The 16,470-nt window shown below is 30.3% G+C and overlaps 2 protein-coding genes across 2 annotated transcripts; both read left to right on the forward strand.

The window, feature by feature from the left end:
* Positions 1-8,270: 8,270 nt before the first annotated feature.
* LOC109797995 (cytochrome P450 CYP73A100) lies at positions 8,271-10,531 on the forward strand. Its single transcript, XM_020358181.3, has 2 exons — positions 8,271-9,181; positions 9,654-10,531. The coding sequence occupies exons 1-2, from the start codon at positions 8,313-8,315 to the stop codon at positions 10,387-10,389; spliced, it is 1,605 nt and encodes a 534-aa protein (XP_020213770.1). The 5' UTR covers positions 8,271-8,312; the 3' UTR covers positions 10,390-10,531.
* Positions 10,532-11,868: 1,337 nt separating this feature from the next.
* LOC109797861 (aluminum-activated malate transporter 4) lies at positions 11,869-15,539 on the forward strand. The gene is made up of 6 exons (XM_020358012.3): positions 11,869-12,396; positions 12,802-12,942; positions 13,037-13,303; positions 13,612-13,748; positions 13,828-13,974; positions 14,637-15,539. The coding sequence occupies exons 1-6, from the start codon at positions 12,015-12,017 to the stop codon at positions 15,243-15,245; spliced, it is 1,683 nt and encodes a 560-aa protein (XP_020213601.1). The 5' UTR covers positions 11,869-12,014; the 3' UTR covers positions 15,246-15,539.
* Positions 15,540-16,470: the final 931 nt, after the last annotated feature.

A 16,470-nucleotide genomic window follows, 5' to 3' on the forward strand; every position in this document is an offset into this window, starting at 1 on the left:
AAAGTTGACAACTGGATATCAGGTTGCACTCATTCCAATATGGGATGTGATCCACTACAAGTTGAGTTGCAAGCCTATATGCATGTTCTTATCCACTGTTATAAGCTAGGTTTGAGGATAACTTCATTGAAACAGACTGTATTAATGTTGTTAGAGCAATACAAGAGGAAGATGAAATCAAAAGGAAGTGGTATACTCGCATTGAGCTCATTATAAGAATCAGATATCTGATAAATAAACAATGGAGAATTACTTGGCTAGTAGTTCCCAAGGAACCCAACTCGTTGGCTAATATCATTGCAAAATGGGGGACCAATAATAAGGCTTGTGACATCTCTTGAAACTCACCTTTAGACTTTGCACATGAAGAATTTGGAAAAATTATGCTTGGAGTAGTTTAGTTTCTTTTCTGCTTTGTATCTTTTCGTTTGCCTTATTTTCCTCAAAGTACCAATAAAACATTAACGCACATAATAAAATTTAGAAATAAAAAAAAATAAAGACTTAATTTTTTCTTTCTAAATTCATATTTTTATTACATTTTAATATATGTGCCATCATGAGTTGACACAAATGGTATAGGATTCGGTATGAGTTTACGTTTTCAATGACATAAGTTCGTTACCCCTTACAGTCATAAAATCCTACTTTGGTGAACATACCTACTCAAGAGATCCCTTAATGCCAAAGGTGAAAATCATCTAACAGACCTCTACTGACCCTCAGTAAGTAAAGTTCTTCTCAAATTAGGTACGGTTAATTTTCAACTAACCACTAAGTGGACAAAGATACCTAATTTGAAAATCTCCAACATCTCATTTGCTTTCCACTAATATCTTCAGTCTATCATTTTTACTCATAAAACAAACTTCATTGACATATCACATAAATCAAGACACGATAACAACACAAAAATGTATATAATGGGAAAAAATGCAGGAAAAAAAACAAGGGGGGAACATACTTAATGATCGACAACAATGACATCGATGACAAAGAAAGCCAAGGACTTCCAACAACAACGTTGTTGAGATCGTGTAATGCTTGGGATTGCTCAATACACCTTTGTTGTTGTCAAAAATAAGATAAGAAAACACGATGACATTGAAAAAGGTGTGGTGTCACCAATAACAACAATTCACAATATGAGAGTGAAGCTCACATTTTAAAATTTAAAATAACATTTTACATCGATTCAATATTTAATTAATATAAAATGTTCCTTTTTACATAAGTTTAATTTTTATTAATGTAATATACTCTTTTACATTGTTAAAAATAATTGATGTATAAATGTTTTCCTCAATTTAGAAAATGTCACTGCATAACTCTTTACATTAGTTATTTACTCTCTTTGTTTTGAAAATTTGTTTCTTTTAGCCTTTTAATTTTATTATAAAACTTAGGTTTTTTTAGAATTTCAATATATTTTTTTATGTAATTCTTTAAATTATACCTTATGTATAGTTGAGTAATTAGGACTAATTTAAATGAATCATTAATGTTATTTTGAGCAGTATAGGCAGTAGTTGAAAATATTGTATAAATCTGTAAATTAATAAACGAGAATAATTTAGTCTAAATATATAGAAATTAAATGTTCTTTATTCTATGTGTAAAAGGTTTCCATAATGGAAGGAGTAACAATTGATATAAAAATGTTGTTGTGATATTTCTTTTCCATCGGTGATTATCCTATAACTTGGAGATTTTTTTCTTGTTAATAACAACTAATGTAAAAATATTGTGGTGGTGTCTATTTTCCACTAGTTATCCTACAACTTGAAGATTTTTTTTTCTTGTTACATGAAAAATGTTAAAGTTAATGCACAAGTTGTTGTAATGTATCTCAAATGTTAAACAAGTACTTACATGGAGCATACTGCATGTGAATAATGATGCATGTGAACAAAGTCATCGTAAACAAAACTAAAATGATGTTAAGAAAAGTACATTAACATAACATACATTTAATTTATAAGTAACTTTTAAGGTAGCAACATACACCCTGGGAGTCGTTCTACTATGAAGTAGTATCTTAAGTGCATCATCGATGAGGCACCAAGTTTTTTTTAAATTGTACTAAATATATTAAATATTTTAATATAAACATATGTTTTAATTTAATTTGTATAGGTAGCAAATATTTATCTTTTAATAAAACAAATTTTACAATCCTTTACGGTCATTTTAGATTTTCTCCTTCTTTGATGAGACAACAACTCACCTCAAATTACAATCCTTTTCACCAAACACCTTATTAGACATAACAACTAAACTCGCACTCATAAATACTTGTTTGATCCTGACTCAATTTTGTCTCGCAAAAACTCACTTTGGTTGGATAAAGATTCGAATAAGGATTTTTCTTGACTTGAGAAATCAAGTTCAGGGTTTAGGATTTAAACTCGAGAAATCAAGTTTAGGTATGTAACTCCTTGCCCCGCCCTCACCCTCTGTCCTATTGTATTTTTTAATAGCATATACACACACATGTATATACATATATATATATATACATAAATATAAAAATAAAGTTAAATTTGTAATTTTAATAAATATCAAAGATAAAAATTAAATATTGAATAATTAAATAATTTAAATTATAACAATAATTAGTTAATAAACTTAAAATTACTTGTTTAACTAAAAATATAATTTAATTCTTAAATTTACTATCTATAAGTTCTTCCTTATTTTTTATTTTTATATATTATTGATATTATAATATAATTATTAAATTTTAATTTAATATATTTAAAGTGTATAAGTAAATTATTATTATTATTTAAATGTAATGGGTCCCTATGGATTTACCCAGTTCTAACAAAACCTAGTGAGAATAAATGAGTTTTAAAAGTACACACTCCTATCTTTAAAACTCAAACCCGAACTCGTCTCGCCTTTTATAATGAAGGGAATGAAGAGAACAAAACTTGTCCCAATCCGTCCTGTTACCATCCCTTTACTACCCGTTCACCAATAGTACTTTCTACATCACCTCTCTTTTCCTTCTCCACCACTCCCCTTTCTTCCGATAGGGTTTAACACTACCTTCCACCCCTATTTTGCCTTCACCAACACCTTCACTTGTGACATACACAAAACAACAACAAAATTACCACTTATTCCTCAATGTCCCACCTTTGTTAATGAAGTCAAAAAAGATTATTTAACTCACCCTACTTGTGAAGCTTATTAATAAATGGAAAAGAGGGGATACATACAGAGAATAAATTTTGGAAAATTAGATAAAATTCAATGATTTTTTTTTTTATGTTATGAAATAAAAACATTTTATTATTTATTAGTTCATTAATTTGACAAACAACAAACTTAACAACATATATTGAAAATAAAGTCGCTTCTGTTTTGATAGTGATGGTTGTGGAATTTTAAAAAGTATAACTTAAAAAATATAATATTTACTGTAATTAATGCATCTTAATTGTTAAAATTTTAATTAATATATTCAACTATTTTAAGTTATGGTCTATTCATATATCACTTAACACAATACTTTAAAATTACTGAATTTGGTACCTGTCACATAACGTACTTAATTCATCTTAATTGTTAAAATTTTAATTAATGTATTCAACGGTTTTAAGTTATGGTCCATTCATATATCACTTACCGTGTGTTTGGATATGCGTTGAAACGTGAATTTTCACGTTTAATCGGAAGGAGAAAATAACAGCTTTTTCGTAAATTAGTAAGTGAACATGGAGAGAGAAAAAGAATTTGCGTTTCAAAATTGAAACCAAGCACGCACTTAACACAAAAGTACTTTAAAATTACTAAATTTGGTACCTTTCCCATGGGACACTTAAGGTGCTTAATGGTAGAACGACTCATGTAGTAATATATGTTAAAGTTGTTACGTATAAATGCACGTAACATGTGATTATACATCATAGGCGTAAGTTTGGTAAATGATTTATCTTTTTCATTTCTTTCATATTCATTATCGTTTAAATATATATTTATTTTAAAAAATGAATCTTACAAATATATATATATATATATATATATATATATATATATTGTTTTCAAAATTTAGCTTAACTATTATCTTTCATAATGGGAATTGGAACTATAATCTTTTATCAACCTCTCTCTCTCTTGGCTAAAGATGATATCATTAACCGTTCCTTGTAACACCTTGTTTGATTTCAAAAGTTGGGTGTGGTATTTTCCAATCCCATAAAACATTAAACACTTTTTGAGGTTTTTCTAGCCACCTATGTTTACCAACTAACACTCTTAGAGTTGCAAGATCTATGTATTTTGACCCTTTTTGTTGTATGTGTGGTGCTTCTTTAGATGACTTTTTTCATATATTAGGAGATTGTTGTAAAGCTAAGAAGATTTAAAACTTTCAATTTCGTTTGGTGGGATGATGAGGATGATGACTTTCACAATTGACTAAGAGATAATTCAACTAATAATATAAGTATATTTTTTTTGCAATCATTGCTTGAACTATGTGGAGGGCAAGGAATTATGAAGTTTTTTTAGGATTTTATTTGGCATGAGTAGTATGAGATCAACCAAATCAACACCATAGTAGCTCTATCCATATTGACTTTCAATAAAAATTTTGTTATCGTCGACCACCTTCTAGCTAGGTAGGGTGCATCAAATGAGTCTATTATCAAAATCAACACAAAAGGGAGCTCTTTGAAAAATCTAGGTAAATTAGGTTTTGGCAGTCTTCTTCAAAAATAATTTTGGGCAATAGACTAAAAGATATGTAGGATATTGTGGTGTCTTAATATGTATGCAAAATTATCATTTATCATGGTATTGATATTACGCATGGGGCGAGATATAATTATGTTATTTATGAATTAGACTCAAGGAATGAGTTGTTGCTCATCAAGCACGAGGAGTCACTCTTTCACTCATATGCTTTTCTAATTTCCAAAATAAGAGTCTTTTTCCATCTCCATTGGGATATCTCCTTTAGACACATTTATGGGGAGGAAAGTAAATGCGTTGATTGATTGACAAAATTAGAAATTAATTCTTCAAGTGATTTTTTTTTGTTTCTTTGAACGTGAGAGACAATTATCTCTTTTTATCCTTAGAGATCTAGGAACTTTGTGCCTTGGGAGTAATTAGTTTCTCTCTCTCCTTCTTATTTTGTCCTTCCCATTAATAAAATAAAATTAACTCTTATTTAAGTTTTTCACAACTTTTGTCATCATAATATAAACTTACACACATGTAACACCACAAAATTGTTATAATATTTAAAGATTAGATAATTCACAAATAACATAAAATCAATTAATCATGAAATAATTATAAACAACATCTAAACAAAATTAGGAATTAAGAGAAATATGTATAGTTATTTTATACATTTTTTAAAAAATAATATAAGTTAAAATGTTAAAAGTTGTAAAGAAAATACGTATATAACATGTGAAAAAAGTGTGAACATATATAAATTATAAATATTTGAAGTTAAAACTAATAGATCTTTTCTTTAAGAGATAGTAGAGTAAGACATCAGCTAACTTTTTTTTTTATTATTTTAATTTTAATAGAAGGTATAATTCATTATTGGTGAAATTTCGATTCGTCGAGCATGTGCACACTATTTATAAAAGGAGAAATGTTACACCATTCCATTAAGTCTAAAATTTAAAAGTAACAACGGTCACAAACTAAATTCACGTTGAATTTTAAACGGAAGACACATTAAAGGTTGATATTAAACTTGATTCCTTTAAATAATATATTAATATTTTGAGTTTGAATTTTGTGTACGAAAAAATATAATTGAAAATAAAAAATATATTACAAATTATTATTTTTTAATAAAAACTAGTAATTAATAAAATTAATAAATATTTTGTATCAATAATAAAATTTAAAAAATAGATTACATCAAACAAGCTTGACCTACATCCATGTAAACAAATTTAATTATTATAATCTTAAAAAACTCGACTCTTCATGTCTAATTTCATCATGTCAAGTTTTTATAAATGACGGGTAATATTTTACGAGATATAAAAAGTTCTGATAATAAATTTGAAATTTATGTCCAAGTTAATGTTATAAATCAGTTTATTAAATAATAGTTGTTATATTATTTTCATGTCCTATTTCAAGTTGACGTGAGATACGAGAAAATTAGTACACAAGTCAATATTTAAAGACAAAACTAGATTATGTGAAACTTGTTACCTTTTGTAATATTACAAAATACTATTTAATAGTCATGTAATGTTATTCTTTATTTATAAAAAAACTGTAAAAATATTACATATTTGAAAATTTATTAAGTTAAAAATTTTAAATTCAATCGTTAATATTTAATATAAAACATAAATTATTAAATGAAATAAATTTTAATAGACTTAACCGATCCATATTATATATATATATATATATATATATATATATATATATATATATATATATATATATATATATTACTTAATATGAACAATGTTTACATATTCCTATTATCCTATACGCAGATGAAAATTTGATATTTGATTAAGTAAATAAATAAGTCACCGATAAGAATTTGACTAAGCTAAAATGTTATATATAAGAAATTACACATAACATAATAAAATCGTTTGATGCATTTTTTTATTAGAAAGTTTGATGTATTTAACTAATCTCTACTATTTTCTTTTTTTCTTTTGCTATTGCGACAATTTTATACGGAAAATCATCATTTTTTTTCTGACGCGTAAAAAAACAAAATTCTTATACATCTGTTAATTTTTTTATATTATGTACACAGTACACATTAGTTTTGTTTTAACAAAAAAGTAAGCCCTGGGTCGGAGGTGCCATTCCCCGAACCCATAACTACAAGCGGTTCAATTTTTAAAAAAATTATATAATTGTGAGATAATTTGTTATATAATTTAATTTAATTTTTAAAAATAAAATTATCTCTTATATACATATATTTTCATATTTAAATATAAAATTTTAATATGATTATAAAAAAATTATTAGTTTTTTTTAATATTATTATATTCATAAAAAATAAAATATATTTTTTATCTCAATTTTTTTTAAATTTGTTTTGGTCTTTCAAAATTTTTGCTTATTTTGTTTTCTTTTTTAATTTAGAGATCTACCATTTTTGTCTTCAAATTTATTTATATAGTGATTTATAACAAATAATAATATAGAAAAAGATGAATAAAAGATATAATATATATTTTTTAAGATTTGTTAATATTATGTTATTTGTTTAATGTAATAAAACATGTCATTTTTAATTAAGTCATTATCTATTTTTATGTTATAAATGTGAATATTTTAAAATATTTATATATAAAGTTTTATTTTAGTAAATCATTAGCTTGAGTATAATATTAAACTTAATTTCTTTAAATAAGATATTTAGATAACGAATCAAATTTCTCAACGTTGATTAATTATCAAATACTTTATATAATAACATAATTATAAAAAATATATAAAAACACATATTTATCATATTTTCTAAAATCCATAAAATGTGAAGACTCGAAGAAGAATTCAATAAAACTTGTATTTTCTTTAATCACAAAGTAGTGAATGGGTAATATAAATTAAGGAATGTCAAAATATTATGACTGTTTTATCTTTTATACCAAAATTGACCAGAAGGAAGGTAATTCACGTAAAACTAATGCCACACGTTACAGAGAAGAAAACGTCAGAAAACGTAAAAGTCGAAAAGAACTAGATAAAGACGTTTTTTTTTTTCCCCCTTTTCTTTTGTGGGTATCTCAATAGGCTATAGTTAATTTTTCTGCGGACCAGTTTTAACACACAACAAAGATTAAATAAGATTTTTTATTGAATAAATCGTCTTTATAATATGAGTAGATTATGTCTAGTTTCACAAAAAAAGATTATATCGAATTATTTGATCAACTCATCAAATTAAACAACGAACATGTACTTGTTCTATTTAAGCCAATAAAGGCTTACGTGTTAACTTTTGACAATGCAAGATTCCATGTTGCATAACCAATCATTAAATTTTACTCAGTCACGGGTGGCTTGGCTTGACCAAAGTGTACTTGGAACAGACCCACTTGGCAATGTCTGCTTCGTAACCAAGCAAATCCATCACCTCACCAACTACACATTTGGACTTCAAAAAACGGTTTGTTCACCTATCACGTACCCATTGTCCTACCTTGGTTTGAAAATTACTTTAATTCAGCCCATAGATTTCATCACAAACCATGGGGCACCTACCACATCACCCCTAATATATAAACATATTCCCTCTCTATTCTAACCACTACCTATTACTAACTCATCCATTAAGCATGGCTCTTCAAATCAACAAACCACTGTTGTTCACTCTCATCACAATAGTGTTTATTTCAACTACAAAACTCTTACCTTTCTCTCAACCGCATATTTCTATTGCTGGTGCCACCATCATTTTTGCTCTAATATTCTTACACAAATTTTCCTCAACCTCTTCAAACAAACACTCTTCCACACTTCCCCCAGGTCCTCTATCTGTTCCTATATTTGGTAACTGGCTACAAGTTGGCAATGACCTCAACCACCGTCTTCTTGCATCAATGTCACAAACCTATGGTCCCGTTTTCCTACTCAAACTTGGTTCCAAAAACTTGGTCGTGGTCTCTGACCCTGAGCTTGCCACACATGTCCTCCACTCACAAGGCGTGGAATTTGGCTCTCGCCCACGAAACGTTGTGTTTGACATCTTCACAGGGAATGGCCAAGACATGGTTTTCACTGTGTACGGTGATCATTGGCGCAAAATGCGCAGAATAATGACTTTGCCATTTTTCACCAACAAGGTTGTCCACAACTGTAGCAACATGTGGGAGGAGGAGATGGACTTGGTGGTGCGTGACCTCAACGTTAATGAGAAAGTGAGGAGTGAAGGGATAGTTATCAGAAAGCGTCTTCAGCTGATGCTGTACAATATCATGTATAGGATGATGTTCGATGCCAAGTTTGAGTCTCAAGAGGATCCTTTGTTCATTCAGGCCACGAGGTTTAACTCCGAGAGAAGCCGTTTGGCACAGAGTTTTGAATACAATTATGGGGATTTTATACCATTGCTCAGGCCATTCTTGAGGGGATACCTCAACAAGTGCAAGGACCTGCAATCTAGGAGGTTGGCATTCTTCAACACCCACTACGTTGAGAAAAGAAGGTAACTAATATTATTTTTCAAGTTTTAATATAAGTGAATAGAGAGATTACCCTCCAAAGTTACAATTTCTATTTACTCATTATATTTCATTTGATATCAGTTTAAAATCTGTATATACCCGAACTATACCTCTTGAGTCTTGACTTAATAATTGTAAAACTTGTCATGGGATAGGAGTTAATTTGAGTCTCTTATAATTAATATCTGTAATATTAAAATAATATTTAATTAAAAAAATTAGATATCATGAAAATAAATTAATTTTTAATTATCAATTTTAAAATAAAAATTAAAAAAATCTATATATATACACTAATTTTTACATGTTCAATCAATAAAAAAAATCGATAACAAAATTATCGTATATGATAATTTGATCACTTTTTATGCATGCACTCTTTATTTGTTGATATATGTGCACGTGGTTCATTTAATTTCCCTTCATAATGTGAGTATTTGTTGGTATGTACAGACAAATAATGACTGCGAATGGAGAGAAGCACAAGATCAGCTGTGCAATTGATCACATCATAGATGCTCAGATGAAGGGAGAAATCAGTGAAGAGAATGTGATCTATATAGTAGAAAACATCAACGTTGCAGCAATTGAGACTACACTGTGGTCCATGGAGTGGGCAATAGCAGAGTTGGTGAATCATCCAACGGTTCAAAGCAAGATTCGTGATGAGATATCGAAAGTGCTTAAAGGGGATGCAGTGACAGAATCCAACCTACACGAGCTACCATACTTACAAGCCACGGTGAAAGAGACGCTGAGACTTCACACCCCAATTCCTCTTCTGGTGCCCCACATGAACCTGGAAGAAGCAAAGCTAGGAGGGTACACGATTCCAAAAGAGTCCAAGGTGGTGGTGAATGCTTGGTGGCTTGCCAACAACCCTTCATGGTGGAAGAAACCTGAGGAGTTCAGGCCAGAGAGGTTCTTGGAAGAGGAGTGTGCAACAGATGCTGTTGCAGGAGGAAAGGTTGATTTTAGGTTTGTGCCGTTTGGTGTGGGAAGGAGGAGTTGCCCTGGGATCATACTTGCATTGCCAATACTTGGACTTGTGATTGCAAAGTTGGTGTCAAGTTTTGAGATGAGTGCTCCTAAGGGGACAAAGATTGATGTGAGTGAAAAAGGAGGGCAATTCAGCTTGCACATTGCAAACCACTCCACTGTGTTGTTCCATCCAATTGGGACACAATAATTTGCCTCATAACTTGCACTTGGCCTATGAACAAGTCTTGAGTTTGTTTCTCTTTCTATTTGCCTCATAAGGCAGTTTGAAATTGAATTCTGTCGTTATAAGTTATCACTATTCAACAGTATAAAACATAGTTTTCAGTTTTTGTACCGTGTTATACATAACTTTGTCTCTACTACATGGGTTTTTTTCTTCTTTTTCTGAGAGTCAAAGATGGTTTAAAAGGCTAAGAGTGAAGCACAAGATGTACCCACTCCAGCCCAAGTAAAAAGATACAAAATGAACAGCCATGCAAGGCCCAAACAAAAAAATGTAATAGTTTAATAATTAAAAATAAAGAAGAAATAAAGAGACTTTGCATGTTGCAAATGTTAGTGTGCAGTTGCGGATCAAGAATGAAGAAAATAACCATGAATCGAAGTTATCCATATAACGTGGCTGCGGTAGAGCTAGCCTTAATGGAATTAATGGAGTATGGATGCTAAAGAGAGTTTTGATCACTAAAAAGGTACCAACAGGTTCATGAATGCCGTTATCCTTTTCACCAACCTCTGCCTCTACTTGTGGAAATTTGTTCAACATTTTGTTTCAACCACGAACGTCATTGTGTTCTTCCATTAGTGCACTTCATGTATATCCCGTTTATACAAAGTCTGTAAGTTTCTCGTGACTTCAGAAGCCAAAAAGGAGAAAAAGTTTTAATTTCGTGACTCGACTTTAAGATTGTTCTTTGTTCATTGATTTATTTGAAAGCTTTTATTTGAGTTGGAATTTGAAGTTTTCATAAGTAAGTTTCTCTTCAAAAATAAAAAATAAAAAATTTTCTCGAACAAACTAAAGAAACAAGAGGAAAGAAATGCAACAATATTAGAGAACTAGAATAAAATTATATTTATTGCCAAGGGTCAAACAATAAAAACAAGATTGTATCAGTAAAGAGTTGATATCCTCTTGGCCTAAGTTATTATGTAGTCGTAATGGAGCAAGACTCGACTTCTTGATTGTTCATTGCACCACAAGCAAGCAAATGTGTATGAATTCATTGTAGTTACAAAGTGACCGACCGCCTGAAAATCATGATCACATAAAATAATAATAATTATATATTAAATAATAAATAAAAATACAACTTAATGTTTTTTTTCTTTGAATGGTTGGATGAGAAGAGAAGTACATAGTCCTGTAGTTTTTTTATATGCAGAGAATCCTAGTTCAAAAAATAAAATAAAAAATTAAGGAAAAGTAGGAGTTAGTGAATACACCCGACTCTATCTACAATAAATAATGAAAATGCAAGTTGGCATTGTCTTTGTAATACTTGTCCGAGTTTTAGGGAAATGAAATTAGTTTATTTGTTTGCTAGCTTCTAATGAATGTATTCAGGCTCAAAGAAAAATATTATCCATGTATAATATATAATAAACTATATATAAAAATAATGATTTAAGATTTGAAGACAATTTAAAAAGATAATATATAAATTGTTAGTTTGTTTCCAAAAATAACAATAACGGAAGAAGGGTGTCACTTGGCGGGTTCATGATGCAACAGTTCCTTCATTCTCTCCTCTAAGCATTCCATCCAAGAATGCTCTGAGCCTCATCAATCATCATCGTTCCAACGTCGCAATGCATAAACTAATGCAATCGGAGAGAAAGTCGACCGCGAGAGTGGGGTCATTCCGGCACAGTTTCTTAGAAAGGAGCAAAGAGAAACTCCTCTCCAAGAAGGACTTTAACCTCATTAACGACGACAATGCTGACAACCCCAAACGCTCCTTCCTCGACGCGCTATCTGATCGCGTCGTTAGACTCCGCGATGGCTCCAAAGACTTCGCCTCCAAATTGTACGAGATGGGTCGCAATGACCGACGCAAAGTCGTCTTTGCCATGAAAGCTGGATTATCCTTGGCTATTGTCTCGCTTTTCATATATATCAAGGAGGAACAGCTTAGCAAGTACTCTATCTGGGCCATCCTCACCGTTGTCGTCGTTTTCGAATTCAGCATAGGTATTCCATACGATAAATTATTACATGCACTCATCACTATACGTGTTTATCATGTCGATCAATATTGTTACGATTTATTTAATCAATATTTTTAATTTATAAGAATGAATTATTAACACTTAATTACAATGAGATCATGTTAGTTATGGACTATATAATAATTTATCATTCAATATATAGCTGCATTCTATTACCAGTTATGAGTTCTCAGAGAAATTATTGTATGGTCCAACATGTGTTTATAGTTTTGACCAATCTTTACGTGACTAGAAATTCTTATGGAATATAGATATCTGGTGGCCTTTGATCATATAATAATTTCTGGGAAATTTTCCTTTGGGTCTTTAATTATATTGCTAGATGAAAATGTTTAGTGTTTTTTTTTTGCGTGTTGTGGGAGTACAGGTGCAACTCTTAACAAAGGGTTCAATCGTGCTTTGGGAACAGTTTCTGCTGGAGTGATTGCTCTGGGAATTGCACAGTTATCCGTGTTGGTTGATTCAACTTTCGAGGAGCTTATTATTGTGTTCTCTATTTTTGTAGCTGGTTGGCCATTTTTCTTTATTTGAAGGCATCATTCATGATTAATGATGATATGTGTGTGTATGATGAAGACTGTGTTGTGGTGGTTAATTTGCAGGGTTTTGTGCGAGCTTCATGAAGCTGTACCCTGCGATGAAGCAATATGAATATGGCTTTCGTGTATTCTTGTTGACATTTTGTATTGTGTTAGTGTCTGGGAGACACGGGTTGCATTTGTCTACAGCTTTTTACAGATTGATTCTTATTGGTGTTGGAGCTGGTGTAAGTTTGTCTGTGAATATATGCATTTACCCCATCTGGTCTGGGGAGGATCTGCATAAATTGGTGGTGAAAAATTTCAATGGAGTTGCCGCATCTTTAGAAGGTCTTGCTCACTTTTTCTCACATGTCACTTGAGTTGAGGCTATTTTAAATGAAAAACATAAAAAAAAGCTGAATATTAAACATGGAGTTTTAGTTTTCATGCACTTTTACATTGAGAACAAAATAGAAACCAGTCTAAGTATCTGAAAAGTGTAGTTTTTGTTAAGTAACTTTCACTTAGCAAGTTTTATAAATGTTTGTCATGTCACTTTCAGAGAATTCGTCTCTGTTGTCTGTGCTAGTTGCACATTTTTTTAGTTTGTTCTTGCTGCTGACTTGCTAGGTTGGTTCCTGTGGTACTTCGTCTAGGTTGTGTAAATGGGTACCTGCAATGTGTTGAATATGAGAGGGTCCCATCCAAAATACTTGTTTATCAAGCTTCCGATGATCCTCTTTACAGTGGTTATAGAACAGCAGTGCAATCGTCAAGTCAAGAGGAGACTCTGGTATAACTTCTTCTAAGACTTACTAAAACTGCCAAAACTATATTGTACACTTTTTACGAATTTTTTTCCTCTCTTGCAGGTAGATTTTGCATTATGGGAGCCACCTCATGGTCCATACAAGATGTTCAATTATCCTTGGAGAAGCTACGTCAAAGTCAGTGGAGCATTGAGGCATTGTGCTTTCATGGTCATGGCAATGCACGGATGCATACTTTCAGAAATACAGGTGAAAGGAACCTTTCCTTCTGTGATTTGTACTTTTGTTATTGTTCTATGCTAGCTTGTCGCTTTAGGGAACGTAAAGGATCCTTCCATGAAATTATTTTTAGTTAGTTTAAATTGTTGCATGTCATGTAAATTTATATCACCATAATCAACAAGGTTTGGCATATTTGGTTCATAAATTGTGTGATAGCTGGGTTCCTTTAGTATGTTAGTCAACGTACTTAAAGAATTCATATGCACAGTTAGAAAATTAAACATTTGTGAGTATACTTAATTATTAAAGAATTTTGTTAATTTAGCTGAATTCTTTAAATATGTTGACAAAGATTCAATTATTTGATAATGTCTAAAAGAAGTGGGAGAGATTAAATTCATTTCAAAAATCTGTCTTAAAAGAAAATAGTTTTCGATTATTGGTTAGGACATATCTTTAATTCACATGCACAGAAAAGTACATGTCAATTTTTTTGATACATTATTACAAATTTAAATGAATTCTAGATTATCTATATGCTGGTCTTCCTTCAAACATTCCAAATATGAAAACTAAGAATTAAGACCAAGGAATCTGAAAATTTTCTTCATTGACTAATAATTACTGCATCATATTAAGACAATACTTTATTTAATGGGTTGTCTATTTATATATTGTTTATATGACAGTCGCCTCCGGAGAAGAGGATAGTTTTCTACGAAGAACTTCAAAGGGTTGGAATTGAAGGAGCTAAAGTCTTGCGGCAACTTGGAAGCAAAGTGGAAAGGATGGAAAAGCTAAGTACCGATGACATTCTCTTAGATGTTCATGAGGCTGCTGAACAATTGCAGATGAAGATTGACCGATTGTCATTCCTCCTAGTGAATTATGAGAGCTGGGAGGAAGCTGCAAAACAGAAGCATAAGGAAAGTGAACAGTCTGAAAATTTGATTGATGTTAAAGACAATGAGAACAAGCAACCTGAGATCACTTCCCTCAGTGAAATAGGGAATGATCCCAAACTCAATATAAGAATCGAGCCTTCCACGCCAGAGTCTCTTCCACAGACCGCGACCAAGAGCTCTCTGTCACGGACACATCTTTCCCTTTTTGGAGATGGCTTAGTAAATGAGCAAGAATCCAAAGTGTACGAAAGTGCCAGCTCCTTGTCTTTGGCAACATTTGCTTCAAACTTGATCGAGTTTGTTGCGAGGCTTCAAAATCTTGTGGATGAATTCCATGATCTTAGCGAGAAGGCAAAGTTTAAAGACCCCCTTGAACAACCCTTGTTGAAGTAGGAGTTAGCAGCAACTTGGGACAAGCTCTACAGTCTCCTTGTTTATACGTTGGAGGTCATGAAAGATGTCAAACATAGATATTTTGTTTCATTTTTTATAAATAACTCTGAACCTAAAGCTGCACTCTTTTTTTCTGGAGAAGTGGCAGGATAAGAAGCTTACAATGTCCAAGATATCTCATCTTTATATACTCTGTATAATTTAAACAACCATCTCTGATTTGTTTTAACTTGTAAATGTGTCTCTTCAATGTGCTAAAGTTCTTTAACATGAGCTTTTATTTACAAATACAAAGATTCTATATGAGCATGGGAAGGGTTCTGCTTCTGCAGGAAGACAAAATGAAGTCAAGAACACGAGCAGAAATTTAAACAAACTCTTACAATAAGGATCATAAGTCATACATGAATTTTCCCTATTGAGAAAATATTATACAGAATTCATGCAAGTATATAAACACTATAAGTCTGTAAGTACAAAAGAAAATAGAATTTGATCAAAATTAAATGACACTGTAATTTCTTTTATAATACTATTCAATGATATATTGTCATGCATATAAAATTATCTATTTTTTTATAATAATTATTTTAAAATTGTTTTTGAAATATTTTTAACCAAATAACATAGTGAAATTATTTACATCGACAATGAATGAGAATCAAACTTGAGAAAAAAAATATTTTCATATTTTTAAAATATTATGAGACATTTAAAATTATAAGACTTAAAAAAGAATGTAAGAAAATTTCCTCCAAACACATGGAATTATAAGACTACAAAATATAAGAAAATTTCCTTAAAAAAATGATAGGAAAATAACACATTTAAAATTAAATAAAACTTATTCAAAGTCTCATTTATAAATAATGTTCTTTCAAATTAAATACAACTTTTTATAACATAAAATAATAAATAATTTTATGTTAAGAAATAAAAATAATTAAAGAAACTTTAAAATTTAATTTTTAGTTACTAAAAAGTTATTTTTATACAATTTATTTAGATTAAATAGTCCATACATTAATAATATAATTTTTTTTATATTATTATCTAATTTTTAATTATCAATACATTTTGTTAATTTTTATATTGATTATTTTAAAGTCGCACCGAAATAATTTATAATTTATTAACAATGTAACTTTTTTACATTATAGTATATTAATGAGATCAAAATATTCTATATCTCTATACCTTATTTAAGCAATATTTTGTTTTTTAT

Source organism: Cajanus cajan, chromosome 7, assembly GCF_000230855.2.
Source record: "Cajanus cajan strain Asha chromosome 7, NIPB_CcT2T_4, whole genome shotgun sequence".
In the NCBI taxonomy this organism is placed as follows: Eukaryota; Viridiplantae; Streptophyta; class Magnoliopsida; order Fabales; family Fabaceae; genus Cajanus; species Cajanus cajan.